The sequence below is a fragment of the Electrona antarctica genome (assembly GCF_951216825.1).
Source record: "Electrona antarctica genome assembly, chromosome: 5".
Taxonomy (NCBI): domain Eukaryota; kingdom Metazoa; phylum Chordata; class Actinopteri; order Myctophiformes; family Myctophidae; genus Electrona; species Electrona antarctica.
In genome coordinates this window covers 27,194,899-27,216,818 of record NC_136810.1, presented here as the reverse complement: position 1 = coordinate 27,216,818, position 21,920 = coordinate 27,194,899, and the positions used below count along the sequence as shown (strand labels likewise).

Below are 21,920 nucleotides of genomic sequence, written 5' to 3'. Positions count from 1 at the left end.
TTTTTAATTTACTTCTCCTACTTCTCCATTATAACTACAACCACCCCTCAAGGGGAGGTTGTTAAAAAAAACAAAAACGTAAATAAATACATAAATAATAATAATAATAATAATAAGTTATAACAAGCAAAAATAACCAATCTGCATGCTCATACACCGAGAGACGCTGGAAACAATTATCAGGATATCCAATATCTATCTATATAATAACCAAAAATGTGTTTAGCAAACTTCGGCCTCCTGGTGGCACTATAATAGGTCGATGTGAAAACTGTGGGGCAGAGGTTCTTCTCCACTGGCTCCAGGGACGTATCAAAAGCAGAGGCAAAGGCCTGTTTCTATGAACACCTGGATTGTATCAGTAAATATCAGTAAGTAGTTTGATCTTAAAGGACAACTTTAGTTTTTTTTCAAACAAGATTCATGTTTTAGGTTGTTATTAAAGAAAGTAAAAGATAAGTGTTCATATTTCTTTTTTCATTTGCTATATTCTTTCGTTTGAGCAATTTTAACTATTTGGGGCTAAATATGTATTGTTCTTTTTTTTACAAAATTTTAAAGCGACTTTATATTTTTATTATTTACTATAGTCCTACTAGACCCCAGAAAATTATATCTGGCCACAAAAGATCACAGGATCTACTGAATGTGAAGGGGGTACTACAACACCATACTGTGTCAGTTTGTCACCTCCCCCTTCACATTCAGTAGATCCTGTGATCTTTTGTGGCCAGATGTAATTTTCACGGATCTAGTAGTACTACAGTAAATAATAAAACAATAAGTCGCTATAACATTTTGTAAACAAATACATATTTAGCCCCATGTTTGAATGCCCCCGCCACCAGAAATAGCTAAATTCGTTAAAACGAAAGAAAGCAGCAAATTAAAAACAATTAACACTCATCTTTTACTTTCTCTAATAACCTAAAACATGAACCTTGGTTGAAAATAACTAAAGTTGTCCTTTAATTCTATCACTTGCCCTGTATATGGTGAAATAAATTAACATCAAGATATGAACGGTGGACGTAAGCTCAGTTTTTCCGCACATTTTATTCACAACTTCAGGATCTTCTGTAATGTACAGGCGTTTGATATTGTCCCTTATATAATGTTCTTTTGTTACAGTATATTTCATTTAGAAAAATAAAAGAAATACTGTTTTCTTAAGCAAACCTCTGAAATGACCCTGTTTCAGCAACCAGAGAATATTCTAGTTTGTCTCATTCAAGTATATCATGTTAAAAAAAAAGGAGACTCAAATGAGTCAAATAAAACAAAACCAAGACAAAGTAATTGCACCATGACATGGCACGTACCAAATATAATATCTTGGCAATATTACTTACTTATCATACTTAGAAATTCACTTTATCTCCATACCAATATTCACAGATTAAAAACCCAAATTACAACGCTATATACTGTATATACACACACGCACACTGTGCTGAAACGATTATTATGGATTAGACACATTATTCATCTGAAGGAACAAATACTTAAGAGTTGCTCTCCTGTCGTACCCATCAATAATAACTTTTGTTACAAATATGGCATAAAAATATGCTTTCAAGACAAAAAAATATATAATTAAAAAATCATGCCATTTCGGTGCTGTCGGGCAGAAACCTTGTATCTCCATATTTCAACCTTTTATTTGTTTGTTTGTATTTTAAGGCCCTCCTTTGGCATTGATATTTTGTTTCTTCTTCTTTAAGTGAAAGTGGTTGTCTCTCTGTAGGTTTGATAAATATTGAACAAATGAAAAGTATTAACAAGAGCATGTGACTAAATAACTACATATAAATAACTACATCCGTTTTTTTTTTTTTTTTTTTTTTTTTTACATTTCCTGAAAAGCAACTGTTTTGGACATACAAGGTTTCCACCCGACGGTAACGATTTGCTCCTGAGTGGGTAAGTGCAATGTACAATAATATGTTCACCTTCCTTCCTAAAAAGTGTTGGGAGTTAAAGGATACATGGTGTAAAACTGGTGTAGTGCCTTTGGCCTAACCTATGCTTTGGCAAAAGCGTTGTGCGTTGCTTGTAATTTTTTGTTGTTAAAAATACATAATTGTCTTTTCCGCCAAAAACATTGGACATGAACTTGAACTAGGTCTGGGCAATATATTGATATGATTTTGACAGTGTGACGCAAGACTAGATATCAACTGGGATCTTTGGATATCGTAATCATCATGACATGACATGCTGTAATTGTTGATTTTCCTGGTTTTAATCACTTGGGCCCTATTTTATTCTATACTATGAAAATTAAAAATCATGTTATCGTCACAATGTCGGTATGGAGGAATTTCGGTGAAAAACATATTGTAATATTTGCTTTTGTCCATACCGGCCAGCCGTAACTCCTTTGATCCTTCTGGCTGCGTCGTGGTCCAGCCAGCTGTGTTCAGATCATGTAATTCTTCTTCAGTACCTCCAGGTAGTCCTGTGTGGCCCTGCTGACGGGGTCCAGCTCCACTCCACAGGCAGAGCCCACTGGGGACCTGCGGGTCGGACTGCCCTCCAACTCTGCCTTCCCTGGGGACCAGAGAGAGAGAGAGAGAGAGAGAGAGAGAGAGAGAGAGATAACCACATCAATTCTAGCATCCCTATTCCATTCCAAGAATAGACGCTTGTCAATGAAATATATCGTTGATGTTGGGCAGAACGTCTTATCTTCATATTTTAACTTTTTGTGTTTTTTTTACTTGATCATACTACACGACGCGTCACACAAAAGCAAGTAAAAGTAAAAGTAGCAGATCTACAAGCTCAAAATGCGGTTAGAAACGTGGCGTAAAGCGACGTGCCTTGAGCTTATAAATGTCTACGCCGGGAACTTTTTCACCTCTAATGACATGATTAGACTATTTTTCTACTTTATTATGTCGATTTAACTGACGCCCCCTCCTTCCCACCCCACTGGACAGGTCCTTTATCCCAGCACCACCAGAGCACCCTCCTGGGAAGATGAGATATCACAGATTAGATGTTCCACATCACACTCACCTTGAGCCAGTTCCCTTGATATGTTTCTCTCCAGTTCACTCCGCATCTGGAGGAAAGGAAGGAAATCACAAACATGGAGTTAGATGTGAACTTAGTAATAGGCTACATTCGCTAAAAAAAATTAAAAAAGAGAGGCTACATTAGCTAAAAAAGAAAGAAAGAAAGAAAGCAGTGCTGTTAAATAAATATGAAAACAATTCAACACAGATGGGAGATATTTGTCACAAACATAACACTATGACAAATCCACATTTAAAGTCATACTGTGTTCTATTAACATCCTTCTTGCTGACACCTACTGGTAGCGCCATGTCATTGCCTTACCACATACCACAGTATGCCTAAACTTTTAAAGCATTTTTTTGTTCAAATACGATCTGCAAGCTCACAGCATGTCGATGTAGATGGCCTATTTTCACTATTTTCAAAGGTTTTTCAAAATAGTAGAAGTTTAGGCATAAGGGGTAAAGCAAGATAGGGTCCAGAGAGAGTCACAAATGGTATACTAGCCTAGATATATTAACATTAAAATACAAATAAATACATTTCTGGTACATTTCCGGTGCCTACAGCATTGTCTGGGGCCATCAGTAAATTCAATTTTGTTGGAATGGTTGGGTTATTCTGAAAATATATAGCCTACCAGTGAAAGATTATATAAAAAAATAACTTGTTTAATACAAAAAACAGTATGACTTTAAGGACTACTGTAAACATTCAACAGCGGATATTCATGGATTGAACAAAAACACTGCATGAAAAGCAGAGATACGAGAGAGAACACAGGACAACATGGGAGCATGCAAGTTCTGCATCAGTCCAGTGTTTCTGCTGGACACAGGAGCTACATACAACTGACGACATAAGAACGAGAGTACATTGAAAAATAATCTTCTAATTGTAATTTAAGTTCAGTGTACACCGTATTGGTGTTTTTTGTGTGGTCTGAGTAAGGTTCAAATATCTTCGGTCCAATTCAGTAAATGTCAACCAAGCTTTTTGCCAAGGTCATCTTGGTGCAGCTGCTGGCAAACAAAAATAAAATAGGAATATGGTGAAATTCCATAGTAGATGTGTCACAGCATTACAAAGTCCAACTCAAACAGAGACATCAAAGGGGTTTAGAAGAAATCTGGATATATTTTTTTTGTCCAGGATAGGTTTCATGTGATACAAGTATCTATACACTATATGCAAGTACCTAGTTCCTAGTTCAAATAGGGCTGTCATGAATACAAAAATATGTAATTGCGATTAACGCTTTAATTGTGTTTTTGGCATTGAACGTCGGAGCATATGAATAATTTGCCTGCTAATCTGCAGGGCAGATATGACAACTGAAATATACATATACATATTCATTATTCTTATACTTAAAAAATAGGTACAAAAAAATAGCTGACAATGTGTCACGAATGTTTGAAAACGTTTCAACGTGGAAACTATTATGACGATTATGACAAAATAATTGCCATTATCTGAAATAATTTTCTAATTGCGATTAGACAATTATGTAATAATTATGACAGGCCCAAGTTCACATTCTAACTTATCAAATTCCCAAACACACCACAGTTCAGGCTAATGTATACTGTACTTTGCTGCATGTCTCTTTCACTCAACAAAAATGTCTTTTCAACTGAAAAAGCTTTCAGGTGTTAAAGTCGACACTTCAACACAAAGCGTGGGGTTCAAACAAAGCAGTCCAATCAGCCAACCACAGGCAGTGAGATACACACAACCTACACACCTGGTCACGAGTCTGGCTGAAGGGACGAGAGGTGAGAGACAGACTTTTTAGCTAGAAGCTGAAGGAGTGAGAAATAGAGACAGCGTTAAAGTCCCGCTAGAGAAGAAAAGATTAGGCGGAAGACTGAAGCCTGATTTATACTAGGGTACAACTAGTGTCCTGTGCCGAACACAACAGATCTGCAAGATCTCACGTACTGAACTGATCTCTATAGTCATTTAAGGCACTACTTGATGATGCAACACATAACCAGTGGTGTCATGGTGTTTATTTTACTGGTATCACAGCGTTTTTATGACGTCACGTGCACACACACGCGTGTGTGTTCATGTGCGTGCATGTGCGCATCGCAGCATGCACAAACAGCTGATATAGCCTAAGCCTATTGTTAAATAGTGTGTGAGAGTTTTAGACACAAACACAAAAGTAGACTTAAAATAGTCAGACAAACATCTTTACTGCACACTAGCAAAACTAAAAGGGGGGGGGGGGGGGAGTAAACCTAGACCACTGTGTAGCCTACTGGTGCGTCTTGGAAAGTCTGGTGACGCGAGGTTGATTAGGTGCTAGCGCGCACACACATGCACCGTTCCGTTCCGTCCCTGCGCGTGCAAGTCAAAATTTACTTTTACCACGGCGTGGTACTGCGTTCTACGAGCATGACACCACTGCACATAACATCTGTACCTGTTTTCTGTAACGCCAGTGTATTAGCATCATAATGTCCACTATATTCCACTATATTTCACCTTATGTGAAATTGTGTTATTTGTTGTTTTCTTCTTGTAATTTGTGACTTTAAAAAGAGAGCTTGCTCTCAATGGGCTCCCCTGAATAAATAAGAGGTCAATTATTGTGAGCTTTGTAGATCTGCTATGATAGCATAGGATACTGACGTACAGCAAAATGCTAATTAGCCATTACACTAGAGAGGGATGGTGCAGGATTACACAGAAGAGATTAAGAGAAGGAAGGATGTTTAGGTGAGAGAAGGAAGATCGCCTGGAGTGAGCAATATAATAAGTGAAGTCAGTTTCTTTTGATAGATTCAATTAAATAGGGAAGTTACATTTATGACATTTATGTCTGGAGAAACATTACTCCAGACACTATTCTACCAACATTGAAGACAATCACAGTTTATGTCAAACTCGCCGCTGCACAACAAGCACCACCAGATGAAAACACATAACAATACAGACAATGACCACAGTATGACAATGGAAAATGTAATGCACATCAAGTCACACAAAAATAATGTGTTTTTTGAGAAGAGGGACACTTTGCATATCATGTCCACAACACTTCTGAGTAAAGCACACTCCACTCCAAACCTATCAACCGCCACTGTGCTCCAACATCATGCCATCTGCGTTATTTGCACAAATATCCAAGAACAGGGGCCTTCATTTCAACATGGGGTCTGTGACCCCTAGGGAGACCTCAGAGATACTTCATGTGATAGGGACTTTATTTTGTTTTTATTTTTACATTAACCACTTGAACTCTCGCATCCCTATTCTGGGGGGGGGACGACATTAGCAGGAAACAGCAGTTCTACAAGCATGGCGCGTTGTGAGCTGGCAGCTCAAAATACGCTTTTTCTACGGACACAGGCCCTTAAATACTATAGACACAGAGAATGTGACGTTTTAATAGCGCAAATCTCACAAGATGCCCCCACCTGTCCATTGAACTCAAAGGACAGGTGGTGGCTATGTTGTGAGGTTTCTCCATCGCCATTCTTTTCTTTTGGAGTGTGCTATTTGTGTGTGTGTGTGTGTGTGTGTGTGTGTGTGTGTGTGCTGCTGACCCTGGCCAGGTAATCCTCCACTGAACTGTTGTGTCCCTCAGACATGGGGCTGAGCAGGGGCAGCCCTAAGCCCAGACTCCTGTTGAGGGGCCCCAGCGAGGCCCCGTATCCCGTGGGGGAGCCCCCCAGGGAGCTCATGTCTCCCAGGCTGTTGCTGAACAGGGCCTTGGTGCGGTGGCGCTCGTTCAGCAGCTTGGCGTTGGCGTCAGACAGACGGGTGTTTGACCTGCAGGAGGGTGAACAGCACAGGTTCATTGGTTAGCTGACCACTAAAGCCTCATATCGTCGATGTCACACTAGCCCGAAAGTAGCCAAGCTTTTCATGGACTAGAGGGGCGGATTCAAACTAGCGCTGTGCCCGCCATCCTTAAAAACTATTAAATAGGGTTTAAGTGGTTAAACTGATTTTGATACTCTATCAACTAATTTTGCTTGGGAACCGCTGGATTAAAGGAACTGGCTCAAAGCCAAAACGCCACAAAAATCGGCAAACTCTGACTCAGCACCACTTTCAGAATGTCAGATTGATGACAAAGAAGACGATGATAGTGAAATCACCACCATGACCACGTCGCCGCAGTTAATATTGCGGGGAGTTCAAGCAGTCAACGTTCGGACACAGAGCCCCCTCCTCCATAACATACTTCTCCACCAGACAGAGGATCTCGGTGCTGACACACCAAATCAGGTGAAATGGGACAGATATCTGCGTAGCCTGTTTAGTGGAAAGAAACGCTCGTTTGTCATGAGTGCAAATAAACGAAACATACACCTAGGTCTCTTATATTTTAGTTTGTCATTATGCACTAGCAAAACGCATTAGCCTAATTTGTTGCTGCTGTTATTGTTAATCTCTGTCAGGGTTTGACTGTCCCTTTAAAGTTAGCTGAGGAAGTTGGAACTGTCAATGGTCTTGGATAATGCTTGGCAGTGAAGTGGACCCCCCCCCCCCCGCTTTCCTCCCAACAAAAAGAAAGACACTATATAGGCTTAATAACTTAATGCTCAACTATATTTGTTGTTGTTGGTTGGTGCATATAGCCTTTTCTCCTTTTCCCCCCGCCGTGGAGATGGCAACATAACAAAGACACTAAAGCCTATAAATTAATGCTCAACTGTATTTGTTGTTGGTGAATGGTGCTGCATAGCAGTCTTTTCTTTCCTCCTTCCCTTTCCTCCCGCCGTGGAGATGCTCAACATAATTGTATTTGATCGTTCTGTTGTTGGTGCATGCAATAATGTTTCCACATGACAATATATGTGTTATGGTATGTTCTGTAGGCTATTATCTTTTGTTATTAATTTTGTTCTCTTGGTGGATAATTGGAGCCTATACGTGTAGCTGTTGTATAGGCTGTTGGTGAAGGCTTTTGTGTTGTTTATTGTATATGTGAGCATTTGCTTGCTATTATGGGTGGTGAACGTGAAAAATAAAGTGCCCCCTTTGAAAAAATTATGGCCCCATGCTGATTATTCCCTGGAGACGGCACTGTCTCTCTCTCACCTCTCCAGTTTGGCAGCCAGTGACTTGCGGGTGCGTAGCTCGTCGGTGTAGAGGTGGCGGTATCGCTCCAGTTCGGTGCGAGTGCTGTCCCTCTGACTGAGGCTGTCCTGCTGCGTGTTGCGGTTGCGCGACAGCTCCACCTCCAGCTCCCGGATCCTCTGCTCCAGACTGGAGCGCACATTGGACTCGTTGGCCGATTTCAGCTGGTCCAGAGCCTCTTGGGAGGCGGCCTGCGTCTGGAGGAGGGAATAGGGATGTTAAACATTTTCATGATTGTTAATGAAAAAAGTAATGCAAAAATCTAAAATGCCACAAATGCTTTCACGGTTTTAACGGGTTAGTACCTGAACATGAATCCATAAGACTGTGTTGAAAAGCCTATTACGAGTTAGACAAACTATTAATCTGGTTCTGGAGGAACAAGTACTTAAGAGTTGCTCTTCTCCTGTTGTACCCTTCAAATAATGACAATTGAAAAAATATGCTTTCAGGAAGAAAATAAATGAATCATGCCATTTGCTCCTGAGTGGAATGTCCAGTACAATATGTTCACTTTCCTTCCTTAAACATGTTGCAGTTAATACATAAAAGGTGAAAAACTGGTGTAGGGACTTTGGCCTTTAGACTAGTGATTAGACACTAATAGATTAGGCCCTGATCTATGGTTTGGCAAAAGTGTCTGTTTATTTTATGTTTTTGTGTTGTTGAAAGTATTTTCTTTTTCTGACGAATTATAAATTAGACCCAGTGCCTCTACTAGGGATTTAAAAAAAAAGAAAAGAAAAGAGAAAAATGTTAATTGAAAGTGGTTGTGGGAGCTGCAGAGCAGAGCGCTCACCTGCAGGAAGAGGTTAACCTCCTCCAGTTTCTGACGGATCTCCAGGCGGGCTCTGTCCTCAGCCTCCCGGCGGTACTGCTCCGCCTGGCCCGGGTCCAGCATGCCAGCCTCCGCCTGGCGCCTCAGGCCTGTCAGCTCCTCCTCCAGCTGTCTGTTGGTACACATGGGTATCCATAGGATGTTATCCACTCAAGATCCCTTGAATTATTTTTAGAATAGCTGGCAAGCTCACTCTGTGAGCTTGTAAAATATCTGGCAGCAATTGTAATTATTTCTGCACGACACTGTTGTGCGACAAAGTATAACCTGTAGTCAATCAATTCATTGAGAAATATATTAAAACAAGAAATGATGACTTTCGTCATATTATTACCAGCAGCTTTTATATTTGCGGCGGTGGTGGTCCACAGAAAAAAGAAAAGCAGATCTACAAGCTCCCAACGTGTGAAGATATGAATATGATGCAGTGTGAGCTTGTAGATAGGCTATTTTAACTATTTTATGTATTTTTGATGATTATATATTTTGTAAAGGAATGGTTTTGGTCATACAAGGTTTTCACCTGACAGCAATATATCTGACTATCAGTATCAGTCAGTTTGACCATATTGCATTGAAATTGGCTACTATGAGTTATGGGTCCATTTGGTTGTATTTGTACACGCTCAGGTCGCCCATTCTCCAAACCATCATATATCGCATGATTCGCATCGCTCCGCACGCACAGGCTGTCGGTAGCAAATGTCTGTTACCCATTAAATCAGCGAGTCTGCTGCCACGTTTTAGCGGCGCTCCGCTGTTATCTGCCCCCCCAATGTCGTAACTGTTCCATTATTTGGCTCTGGGACTGGGACAGGCGAAATGGCCAATGCGAACTGTCTAATCGTAATACAAACCAACTATTGTCGAAGAACAATATTGATGTAACTAAGAGATTCGCTGAGTGAGCTATATTTTATATACAGAGATTTAGAAGGAATAAGCAAAAGCGTGATGCGGCAGTCCGTTGTGTCTCCTGCATGAGAGTAGGCGAGAGTCGAGATGACACTTTGTGGAGTGGGCGGTGGCTTCCAGGCATGCGTGCGCGTGTGTGTGTGAGCGTGTGTGTGAGCCAATGGAGAGGGGAGGCAGTGTTGCCAGGTCCGCGAATTATAAGCGAGTTGGAGTGCGTGTAAGTAGTGTGTTGAAAGGTGTTTTTGTGGGCTTTTGAAATTTGCGGACTTGGCAACACTCAGCAGAAAGATCTACCGGTCGACTAGCGGTGTCGCAAGTTTCCAGGGGAAACACTAACCAGCACCGTCTACGAAGCTGCTGGTAAAAACAAAACAAAGCAAAACACGAATATTCAATTAAACGTAAAAGCATTCAACAGAATAATGACTAAAAACATAGTCAATAGTTGACGTGGATATGGGTCCCTACCTGTTGGCCTTCTCCAGCCTCTCAGTGCTACGGCTCAGACCCTTCACGGAGGACAGCTGCTGTTGCAGCTCTCCATTTAACTTGTCCAGTTCTCTGCTGCGAGACGTCTCCCTGCCCAGCTGCATCTGCAGATCGTCCACCTGCACAAGGGTTGTTATAGTTCAAGCTCTATTATGTAATTTTTTTTGGTCAATACACTCTTTTTGTAGAACTGCTGTTAACACCCCGAACGCCCGGGGGTATTTGTAACCATTAAATCAGGACGCCCAGCGATTTGTTTCTTCAGGACCTATTTCAAGGTTGCTCTGCGCCATTTTGGAAGTAGCTTGAAGTAGCTAGATGTAGCCAAAACACCCCCGTGGCGATCGACAACAACGGGAGGTATGAACGAGACTAGCGACGGGACCGCGATGGGTCGTCAAAAACATAATCTTTGATTATAATTGGATGGATTGATTTAGATCAAGAGTTATTCATGTTTTAAGATTTTTGGTCTCATCCACTAAAATGGGGGGGAAACATTTTTTTCCCAACCGGAAATGACATTGAATGTTGCCCAACAGACGCTCCCAGCCTGTGGAGCGATGCGCTCGCTTTTGATATCAATAAAGTTCCGTCCTTTTATTATAGGACGGAGACCTCCGTTTATGCCGCTCAGGTACTGCCTTGGTGACTGAATTTCCCTCCTGGGATCAATAAACATCTGTCTGTCCGTCCTCCACCCTCACTTGCTTGTAGTGTTTCCTTTACCACAACATTTCTTTGATTCTTTTACCTAATAGTTTCTCTTGTTATCCCACATAAAGTGACTTTGAGTACTTAGTGAAGTGCTACACCGCATAAATCTGCTAAAATAGGGGTTTAAGTGGTTGAAGTGATTTTGATGCTGTATTAACAAATTTTGCTGGGGATGCCCTAGAACCAACGGTTTGAGAACCACCATCATAAACGGACCTGTTCCTTCATGCGTCCTGCGGCGCCATCGTTCTGGCTGTATCGTCCAGTCTCCATCCTCATGCTGCTCATGGGGGAGGAGCCAAACTCTGCTCCCCCGCCTGCATGCTCCCGGTATTTCTTCTTCGCCGTCTTCAACAGAGTACGTAGCCTGGAAACACAAACACACAAACACAAACACAAACACAAACACACACACACACACACACACACACACACACACACACACACACACACACACACACACACACACACACACACACACACACACACACACACACACACAGTTTGACTTTGACACCGGTTTCACTGTGCAATCACTGTTAATATTGCAGGTATTCTTGAAGTATCCAAACCACATCTCTGTAGCGGAAACACAGAGAGCTAACACCAGTGTTACGTAAGCCAGGAAGGAATGCGTTGTACTGGGCAGGAGGAGGAGGTACAGTACACATGGATGGGAGCCAGTGGTGGAGGCTGCGCAGGGTGGGCGGAGGAGGTAAGGTCACCTGTACATTTCTTTTTGGAGATCAGTGTTTCTCTTCATCTCCTGTTCCAGCCTGCTGTCCGTTGACTTCTTCTGCTCCGCTATCTTCTTCACTTTCTTCTTCTCAATCTCCATCTGGAAGACGAAGACACAGACACAGACACAGACACAGACACAGACACACACACACACACACACACACACACACACACACACACACACACACACACACACACACACACACACACACACACACACACACACACACACACACACACACAATCAGTGATGTTGAAAACTGTGCGACCTGCAGATTAAGACAGGACGCATTAAAGTCGCCGTTGATGCTCCCCTGGGATGCATCCCACTCTGCTCTGTTACGTTATGAACAAATCCATACAGGGTTAACCCTTTGTGGACGGAGGCACAAGTTCCAATAACAGAAACCTGAATCTTCGATTTAAGAAAAGTACAAAATCGTCGAAATGGATTGCTCGTTTGAAATGATTTACTTCGGGAAATTACAAATTATGCTTTCATTTCATTTTTGATCCATGCAGAAAATAACGTCTGTAGATGGCATAGGCCTATAAGAGTTTCATGTTTTAGTCTACTACATAAATTACACAATGTTTCCACCACAAATGATTAAGCCTCGTGTGCTTTTACTTGTATAATTGTATCCAATTATGCAAAAATGTAATTGGAAGTCTACGGTTGGAATCCTTGGCTATAACAAAGTATGTAAGCAAGTTTGTAAGTTCCAGGTTGACCTACAAAAAGATCTCCCATCTGTGGAGAACTCTATTGTGTCTTTGTTGGTTTGTATTTCATGGTTATATCTCAAGAGGCTCTGTTGCCTCTGTCTTGACAGGTCGTTACTGTCAATAAGAATACACAAGCTGTCAAAACAGGGGCTTGTTGGTGAACATTTCCGAGCAGCTATCTATGTGACAGTGTTGTCAAGGTGGTCGTGGTGGTGGGTCACCTACCAGGCTGCCCAGCTCTCCCTTCTCCTTCTCCAGCTCCGCCAGACGCAGGCCCAGCTTGGAGCGGCTCTTCAACTCCTCCTCCCACAACGCCTGCGAGTCCTGGGCTGTGTGGGACAGCATGCTCTGCCTCTGCACCTTGAGGATCCAGGACAGTGAGCACATTATACAGTGTGTGTGTGTATGTGTGTGTATATGTATAATACATATACACATACAGTATATTATCATCATCGCTGTCGGGTGGAAACAGTCCAAAACTGTTACTTTTCAGGAAATGGGGGAAAATAACCTATGTTCCGATGGGTCCATGTAGTCATTATTTTAGTAAAAGCCCTTTTAATCCGTGCAATCCATCTATAAATGCACCACGTCGCTGTACGTCTGTACGTACATGGATGTCCAACTTCCATCGTTACAGACTCTGTGCTCTACAGCCGAGCACCAGTATAGTATTCATAAAAACCCACAGACGTAACCACTTAAAAAAATGGGTCTATGGGCTGGATCCAGGCTAATGATTTTGTTAAACGCTTTTTAAATGTAAAGCATAGTAATCCTTGCTATGGGTTGTTCAGTAACAGGGCTCTCCCTGTTTCTCCAGCTCTTTAGTTTAGTAGACCGAAAATACATTTTCATGTGGGACGCCAATTTCAACCAATCAGAAGCGAGAACCCCACAAAGCTCATTTATCGCTTCTGATTGGATAAAATTGGTGTCCCATCCTGAAAATGTATTATCTGTTTATTAAAGAGCTGGAGAGAGCGGGGAGACTGTTACTGAACAAACATCACAATCACAATATAGAGCTATTTAATACTTACTTAAAATAAATGTCACTCATAGTGCCTAACCTTTAATGCAACTTGCTGTAGCTCTGTAAATGTACTCGCTACAAAAACTAACCCCATACCTTCAAAATAAGTTTTTTAAAACGTCACAAGGGTTGCATAAATATTTGACTCCAGTTAGACAAGCCTTGGGGAAGATGAGATGAGAACAAGGAATCAGTGGTTTTCAAACTTTTTGCAATTTAAGGATCCCCAAATTAATGTATTTATTTGGCCGTGAGCATCCATATTATAATATTTTGTAACAGGGCCCCCGAAACAATATCTGTTGTTAAAAGCATTCAAATAATATTCCACTTTTTTTCCCCAAGATTTTCTTTTAAAATAGCTGATAGGGTTAAAGTGGTTAAACAGATGTGTATGCCATTACTAACTGAAGGACCCCTGGACTCCACTTTGAAAAGCACTGATTTAGAAGTTAAAGTTTCATTATGTAAAATAAGTGAGCATGCAACCGACCTCTCGACCGAGTTGGTCCTCCAAATTCATCTTACTGCCTTGTAGGTTTGTTACCAAGTCCTCCAATCGTCCCCTAACCTGAGGGAATAAGCTGGAGTTGGATAAACTGTCTTTTTCCTTGTTGGTTTTTAAACCTCCACCTTATCGGGTTTAAAATGTCCACCACTCCCAATGAAACTTTAATCTTAGAGAAAGTGTCAAGCATCACACAGATACAAAGGAAAGGAGTAAAGAATCCCACAAACCAAGATCAAGTTAGAGGGAGAATACACATTTTGTCACCGTCAGGCAGAAACCTTGTATGTCCAAAACTGTGACTTTTCAGGAAATGGAGAGAAAATTAAAATAAAAAACACAAAATGTTGAAATAGGGAGATACAAGGTTTCTGCATGACAGTGATGACATAATAGAGACCACCACCAAGACATTCCCTCCCAGAACAGCCGATCTAAAACTAAAAGTAATTTTAAGCTAAGCTATAAACATGTCTTTAGATTCTTTCTGCATTCTCCAATATCAAAGTGCAGTCGTTAAAGGGCAACTTAGCAAAAAAACTACCTTTATATAGTGAGGACATCATGAGAAAATGTGACATACATAAATCTTTGCAATGCGTTTGGTGTCGATGACGTGCCAATATCACTGGATCTCCCTAGGGAAGACTTTCCTTGCTTGTCCATAAAAGCTAAGTATGTTATTTAGATAGCATGTTGTTTAGACAGATGCTGGGTTTGATGTTTACCTAATACCTGGTATCCACTATCCAAGTTACCTTGAAGAACTTAACTGATTTTTTTTGCAGATATCACCTTGCCGTTTAACGAGATGACGACATTTACTCTGCGTCTGCTAAATGTTTAAATTGAAATGGTTGGTTCAAGTAAAAAAAACAACAACAACTAAAAAGCACAGTTGCCCTTGAATAGCATAGTGTGCACTGACTGACAATGAGAATCTTTGGGAAGAGCAAAACCAAAGCAGAAGTCAGTCAACCCACGCAGAAAGACAAAGGTCTACATTCATAATACCAACCCCTCCTCCAGGTGAACTCTCAGATGGCTGTGAAAAGATCATGGAACACTTTATAGCACATCTACAGACAGGAAACGATCCAAACTCATCTATCTGGAACCATCACATTTGATTGATTGATTTATATATAACAGTTTCCAGAATTACAGTACATTTCGAGTACAACTACATGTACAGTATATAAATCTGTGTGAACTGGACAATGCATCATCAGCCGCCCAAGACCCAAAAGAGAAATTAGATGTTTGCAACACTTGAGGCTGTACGCTTGTAGATCTGCTATTTTCACTACTTTTGAAAATGTCTTTATGGAAATTATTTAATTATATTTATTAAATACTTTTGGAAAATAATAATAAAATAACTGATGAAACGTTTTGAGTTTTTAAAATCATGGTTCAGTGGATAACATCACAAACCATGCAGTGTGTCAGGGTGAGTGTTGAGTGGATAATATCACCTACCATGCAGTGTGTCAGGGTGAGTGTTGAGTGGATAATATCACCTACCATGCAGTGTGTCAGGGTGAGTGTTGAGTGGATAATATCACATACCATGCAGTGTGTCAGGGTGAGTGTTGAGTTAATAATATCACATACCATGGTAGCCTCCTGAACCTCTTTCTGCAGCGCTTCGATTTTGTTGCTCTGTTGCTTGGCAGCGGCTTCCAGCCTGGCGTTCTCTATCTCCAGTCTAAAAGGGACGACCATATTTATATTGACATTCATTAACCACGCTCACCCTGGCCTCCCTATTTTGGGCATGTTATTTTATAGCTGTTGGTTTTTCTCTTTCTTTTTTTTTGGGGGGGGGTACTTACTGTTTCATTCTCTCTAGTGTGTCAACGTGTACACACAGCAAAAGTAACAATAGTATGAATGTAACTCATGTCTAAACCTAGACATGAGGGATCCTTGGGTTGGGTTACCTCTGTACAGCCTCCTCCAGCTGTTTGGTGGTGGCGTCTGTGCCCGCCGAGGCCGACAGTGCCCCCTGCAGCCTCTGGGTGGCGGTGCAGAGCTCTCTGTCCTTGTCATCCAGGCTGCTCTTCATCGTGTTGCTGCGCCTCTCTGCCTGGACGTACTGATCCTCACCCTCCTGCACCTGCGTGACGGGAGGTAAACCACGGGTTAGAGGTAGCCTGGTGTAGCCAGCCTTCCATCTGCCTTTGCAATGCATATTTCCCCCACACAGCACAGCGCAGTACGATATATTAGTATCGTAACGTGAGGCTAGGTCAGAGGCTGACCAGTGACCGTGTGACTGACCAAGCCGTGTGGCTGACCAATCGGTCACACACAGCTGGCCATGGTGTACATGCCATTAGAACAGCTGTGTATATATGATAAGCATATTGTTGCTGTAGGGCAGAAACCTCTCATCTCCATTATGTTCACTTTTTGTGTTTTATTGTAAATTAACGCCATACTTGATCATACTACACTAACTACAGTGTCACACAAAGAAACATCAAACATAGCAGATCCGCAAGCTTGAACTGGTTTTGAGCCTGTAGATCTGTTACTTTTGCAATAAATTTTTTACTTGAGTTTGGGACATTAATTAATTAATTTCTACCCAATAGAGGCAATATTACTGATGTTCACGGACAGAATTCAGTGCAAAAGCACACTGCCAGTTCAGTACAGCAGCACGTCATTGACGCAATTGGTGCAGGGGGGAGGGAGACAATAGACAAAACATGTATGGATTGTGTGTCAAACCTCTCAATGAGCTAAATATGGTGCGTCTCTGTACCTTGTCCTTCAGTCTGTCCAGGTCTTTGAGCAGCCGGATCTTCTCGTCTTCCAGGTCGTTGCGGTAGCGCGTGTTCACCTCCAGGGACGCTTCGCTCATAGCCAGCTTCTTCAGAGAGTCAGCCAGCTCCTGCTCCAGCTGTCTCACACGGCTCTGCGCACACACGCACACACCGAGAAAACAGCAGGGGCAACACAAACATATCTTGCGTGAGGCAGGCAACCAAATGGTCAGCAGGGCCCCCGGATGTAGTGAGTGTAGAAATTGAAATTGAAATTTAACACCAAATTCTCAAACATTACGTAAGCAAGAGGCAAACATTGTGAAAATAGCCAATCTACCAGCTCCCAGCATGCGCTGTGAGCTTGTGTAGATCGTATATTTTCACAATATTTATCTGTAGTGGTGGGGTGTCTCCAGTTCAGGGTGCGGAGTCACAATATTTATCTGTAGTGGTGTAGGGGTGTCCCCAGTTCAGGGTGCGGAGTCACAATATTTATCTGTAGTGGTGTAGGGGTGTCCCCAGTTCAGGGTGCGGAGTCCCTGCAGTTCAAAATGCTGTATGTTTCTCTATGGACCCAGCTGCGTACCTCCCGGTCGTTCTTCTCCTCCTCCAGCTTGTAGACGTGGTCTCGGAGGTCGGCCGCCTTGCCGGCCAGCTCCTTGCTCCTCTCCTCCACTAGCTGCACCCGCTCCTCGCCGTCGCCACGCAGCTTGTCCAGGATGTCGCTGAAGCGCTCCTGGGCGTCCGTCACGGCGCGCTCCTTGGCCACGCCTTTGTTCTGGGCCTCCTCCAGCTGCTGGCGCATCAGCATGGCCTCGCTCTGGGCCTGGGCCAGGCGCTCCTGTGTGGCCTCCTGGCGCGCTCCCGTCCGACTGGCCACGTCCCTCTCCGACTGCGGGGTACAGCACAGTGTTGATTTCGCCGACTTAAAACTATGACGAAAAATGTTCCGTCGACTACCTTTTCTACGCTGACGAAAACTACACACAAAATGTGCTGCCAAACTCAACACTGGTACAGCAGGTCTTACAGTCGCCAGGTCGCAATTATTTTGAGATCATTTCGATTGTTTTAGAATTGTTACTTGCATTACTCTGTAGGGCAGTCAATCTAAGCTAAAAAAAGGGGGTGACCCAAAATAAATTGCAATAGTAATCGTTCAAGGTTTTTTATGATCGCCGTTTTCACAAATGTGATGAGGTCATCATCACATTTGGGCTAGTGTCTATGGCCAAATGTTGCCCAAGGAGTGTTTTTCGTGCAAAACTAATGCTTGGAATGGATTCAGAATAATGAATAACCGCTAGTTTGACATGTTACTACTAAGCATAATTCAAATTTGAAATGTTTGCCTTATATAGGTTTTCAATGGTACCCCAACGTTCAACCCCTGAATTTACCATGATCCACAATTTATATAATAATAATCCATGTTTCATAATATGTTATTTGGATGACTATTGCAATTTCTTTTGGGTTAAATCATAGATTGACTGGCTTAATATACTGTAGTCTCGCATGGCCAGACCAACCACAACTTTCAATGCCTCCGATCATACAGTTTGGAGAACGGAAGCTCCGATCATGAGCAAGCGATAAAGCGGAAGTGAAGCCTCCTCCACACTTCCGTTTAGTCTTTACAGTCGCACAAATGTATCCTAATAATATAAATAGAAATCATCTAAGCATATGTAGCTTGCTGCTTAGCAACATTAAAAAACATTAAATGTAAAGATATTTTAAGTGAATATTTTTTTGTGAATGGACATTCCAGCTTCCTTACTCAGATTTTGGGAGCTGTAGTTCCAGACTCTATAAAGCATACAGTATTTGAGTAAATGCACTTAGTTACTTTACACCAGGTTCCCAAACTTTTTAGCCTGTAAACCAAAAGAGAAATTTGATGTCTCCCCGGAACCATACCATACTAGTGAAAATAGCAGATCTACATGTTCACAATGCATCGCTTCGCGCCGCGTTGTGAACTTGTAGATCGGCTATTTTCCTCCAATTTATGGAACTTCTTAGACTTTTCTAGTATTTCTTCATGCAATTACTGAAAGAATCATGGAATTTTGTTTTTCACTCATGAACAAAAATGTGACCCAGTGTTTGGGAACCAGTGCACCGCTGCATCGCAGCCCTCTACCTGCAGGGCCGTCTCCAGCTCCTTGGCGCGTGCAGCCACCTGGTCCTTCTCGCGCTGCAGGGCCTCCAGCAGCAGGGCCTTCTCGGTCAGCTGCAGCGTGGCGCGGTGCACCTCGTTCTCCAGGCTGTTGGCGCTCGCCTCTGACTTGGAGAGCTTCAGCGAGAGGCTGTTGACCGTATCTCGCTGACCGGCTGCGTCGCCTATAGCAATGAACACGGAAAGAACATTTAGAGAGCCAGAATGGTGTCCATTATTTTTAGAGTCCTAGGCCACCATTTATCAATGTTTTCACCTAGAATTTGTCATAAAGTGCTAAATGTTCTAATCGATTCCTGAAATCCCTAAAATCCCTAGCAAGATGCCTACCCCAGATAGCCCACTCTGCATTGGATTCTTTCGTGGGGTTCTCTTGGGGTACCTCTTGATCCCAACTTTAAAGATAAGGATTTATTAGTCTTTGTTTCATGGTTGTTTGTACAGATTGTTGCATGTTGCACAGATTGAAAGCTTGGGCTTTTGTGTATAAACCACGTTGGCGTTTTCCTAAATCGTGACATTGTTGTGATTTTTTTTCAAACTGCCAAAGTATTCTATCTATCCATTTATAATTTGGAAAAACTAACTTTCAATTAAAGTTACCTTTTGAGAACAGTTCGCCACAATTGAATTTATATAACCACTGTAGCCTTGATCACCAGCATCCATATTCTGGGCCGAACATCAGCCATGATATATAGTTTATAATGCGTCACAACGTGACACATTGTAAGATTATAGATCTGCTATTTTTGGCAAAGATATTTTGTGTAGAGCGAAAACTTCAGGTGCCCGAGTACAGTCAACCAGATAGGATTGGTTAAAAGTAGTTAAAAATAGCAGCTCGCGTTGTATCGATCTAGAAGCTAACCCACAAACAGAATCCTAATTCAACAGGGTTGAGAATAAACGATGCCATCACTTCATCCCGCTGTTTGCTCACCAGTGTGTTTGTCTTTAATCCGCTGGTGTTCCTCCTTCTCTCTCAGCAGGGCTTTCTCTGCGTCTGTCCGCGCCGCCTGGCAACGCTCCGCCTCCTGCAGAGCGCCGGTCAGGCGGTTCCGCATTGACTCCAGCTCCGTCTCCACCGTTTCGCGGACCTGCCGCTCGTGCTCCAGGCGGGCGGCGGTCACCGCGGCGTCGTTCTTGAGCGCCGTCAGCTGCCCGTTGTACTGGAAGACGGTCTGCGCCAGGGCCTCCTCGTTGAGCTTCAGGTCACGGCGCGCGTCCTCCAGACGCTCCTTGGCGGCCTCGCTCTCCTCGGCCAGGCGGCTCTCTTCCATGGCGCCGTTGACACGGCAGCGCTCCAGCTCCAGACGCAGGAGGCCCAGCTCCTCCTGCAGCGAGGAGTTCTGCTGGAGCAGCTCCTTCTCCCGGTCACTGGCCTCGGTCAGCTGAGACAAGGCCTGAGGACAAGACCGGGAAACAACGTTACTGGCCTCGGTCAGCTGAGACAAGGCCTGAGGACAAGACCGGGAAACAACGTTTACCGTCATTCTGTTTCCATTTAGCCGTTACTTTTGAACTGATTATTTTATTTCTAACTAGAGGTTCGGACCAAAACTCTGATGCTGGCCTTCAGAGCAACCACAGGTATGGCACCCCCATATCTTGCAAGTCTGATCGGACCCTACAAACCCTCCCGCTCGCTCAGATCAGCCAATGCAGGGAAGCTGGAAGTACATTCACTAAAAACGCCGGGACAGTGCTCCACACGTCCCAAACTCTTCTTCCTTCTGGCTCTAAAACTATGGAGTGCAATTCCCATTGCAATCAGAACTGCAGACTCACTCCCAATATTCCGCCGTAGTCTGAAAACTCCATCTTGGCCCATAGCACTTGCCAAGTATAGCACTTGCTCTACCCTCGATGACCTTGCAGGCATATGCAAAGGCTCAACTTATGTAACTTAGATAGCATTTTATGTAGACATAGTCTATAGTGTATAGGTTTTCAACCTTTTTCATGTCAAGGCCCATTATTTATTCCTTCAGCATTTGAGCCATGGACCACCATTTGATGAGATTAGGCCTCTCAGACCCAAAACGAAAGAGAATATTTAGTTGTCTTTGGATAAGATTGGATACCATAGGAGAGCTAAGAGCAAACGTTGACCAAAATAACGATTCTTAGAGAGAATTAAGTAATGCAGATGTTAAACAATAACTTAACTATTGAGAGCGTTAATTTTACACTCTCAAGAGTTAAATATCTATAAAGGGGTCCATTTGGTTACCAACTCTCCATCATTTAGCTGGGGACCACCTGGAACCCCCTCAAGGACCACTGGTTGAGAACCCCTGGTCTAGAATAATGAAACTTGAGGTCACCTCATTGCTTCTGCTGACGTTCCTGCGGTTCTCCTCCTCGATCTCCTGCTGCTTGCGGAGGTGCGTGCTGAGCAGGTTCTCCTGCATGGTGCGTGCACTGCGCTCCTGGGACAGCAGCCTCTGGCTCTCACTGCGGTCCTCCTCCAGCTGAGCACAAACAAGCACAAGGTCAGAAGAGACCGATGTGGGATTCCCCTCTTTAAAACCCATTAAGACCTGGCTGGAGCGCATCTGTGTCAGCTTAGCGTTTCGTTTAACCACTTTAACCATAGTTTTATAGTTTAGCCGTTGAAAAATAGCAGATATACAAGCAATTTTCAGTGCTTCTTCATTATTATTATTTTTATTTATGGAATTTCTGTTTGTTGTTTTTAAAATGTGTAACATTTTAATACATATATATCTAAAAAATAAAAAAAATAAAAAGAATAAAAAAAAATGACAGTGCTGTAAGTGCGGTGGAAACCTGTGTCATGTCTAGTGCAGTGGAAACCTGTTTCACGTCTAGTGCAGTGGAAA

General features: G+C 42.6%; 1 protein-coding gene across 3 annotated transcripts in view; it reads right to left on the bottom strand.

The window, feature by feature from the left end:
• Positions 1-1,047: 1,047 nt before the first annotated feature.
• The window catches only part of ankrd26 (ankyrin repeat domain containing 26), a 54,099-nt gene continuing 33,226 nt past the window's right edge, over positions 1,048-21,920 (bottom strand). For 2 of the 3 annotated variants that reach the window (XM_079501985.1, XM_079501986.1), the window contains exons 28-45: positions 21,402-21,548; positions 20,015-20,477; positions 19,036-19,235; positions 17,473-17,778; positions 16,883-17,035; positions 16,053-16,228; positions 15,724-15,817; positions 15,125-15,151; positions 14,092-14,169; positions 12,785-12,919; positions 11,815-11,927; positions 11,306-11,456; positions 10,352-10,491; positions 8,930-9,080; positions 8,092-8,327; positions 6,588-6,813; positions 3,025-3,070; positions 1,048-2,553 (exon numbers count right to left, since the gene is read on the bottom strand). In XM_079501985.1, the coding sequence (XP_079358111.1) occupies positions 2,423-2,553; positions 3,025-3,070; positions 6,588-6,813; positions 8,092-8,327; positions 8,930-9,080; positions 10,352-10,491; positions 11,306-11,456; positions 11,815-11,927; positions 12,785-12,919; positions 14,092-14,169; positions 15,125-15,151; positions 15,724-15,817; positions 16,053-16,228; positions 16,883-17,035; positions 17,473-17,778; positions 19,036-19,235; positions 20,015-20,477; positions 21,402-21,548 (2,973 nt within the window). In that variant the 3' untranslated portion in view covers positions 1,048-2,422. The remainder of the gene's footprint in view (positions 2,554-3,024; positions 3,071-6,587; positions 6,814-8,091; positions 8,328-8,929; positions 9,081-10,351; positions 10,492-11,305; positions 11,457-11,814; positions 11,928-12,784; positions 12,920-14,091; positions 14,170-15,124; positions 15,152-15,723; positions 15,818-16,052; positions 16,229-16,882; positions 17,036-17,472; positions 17,779-19,035; positions 19,236-20,014; positions 20,478-21,401; positions 21,549-21,920) is intronic. The other variant, XM_079501987.1, reaches the window with a different exon arrangement.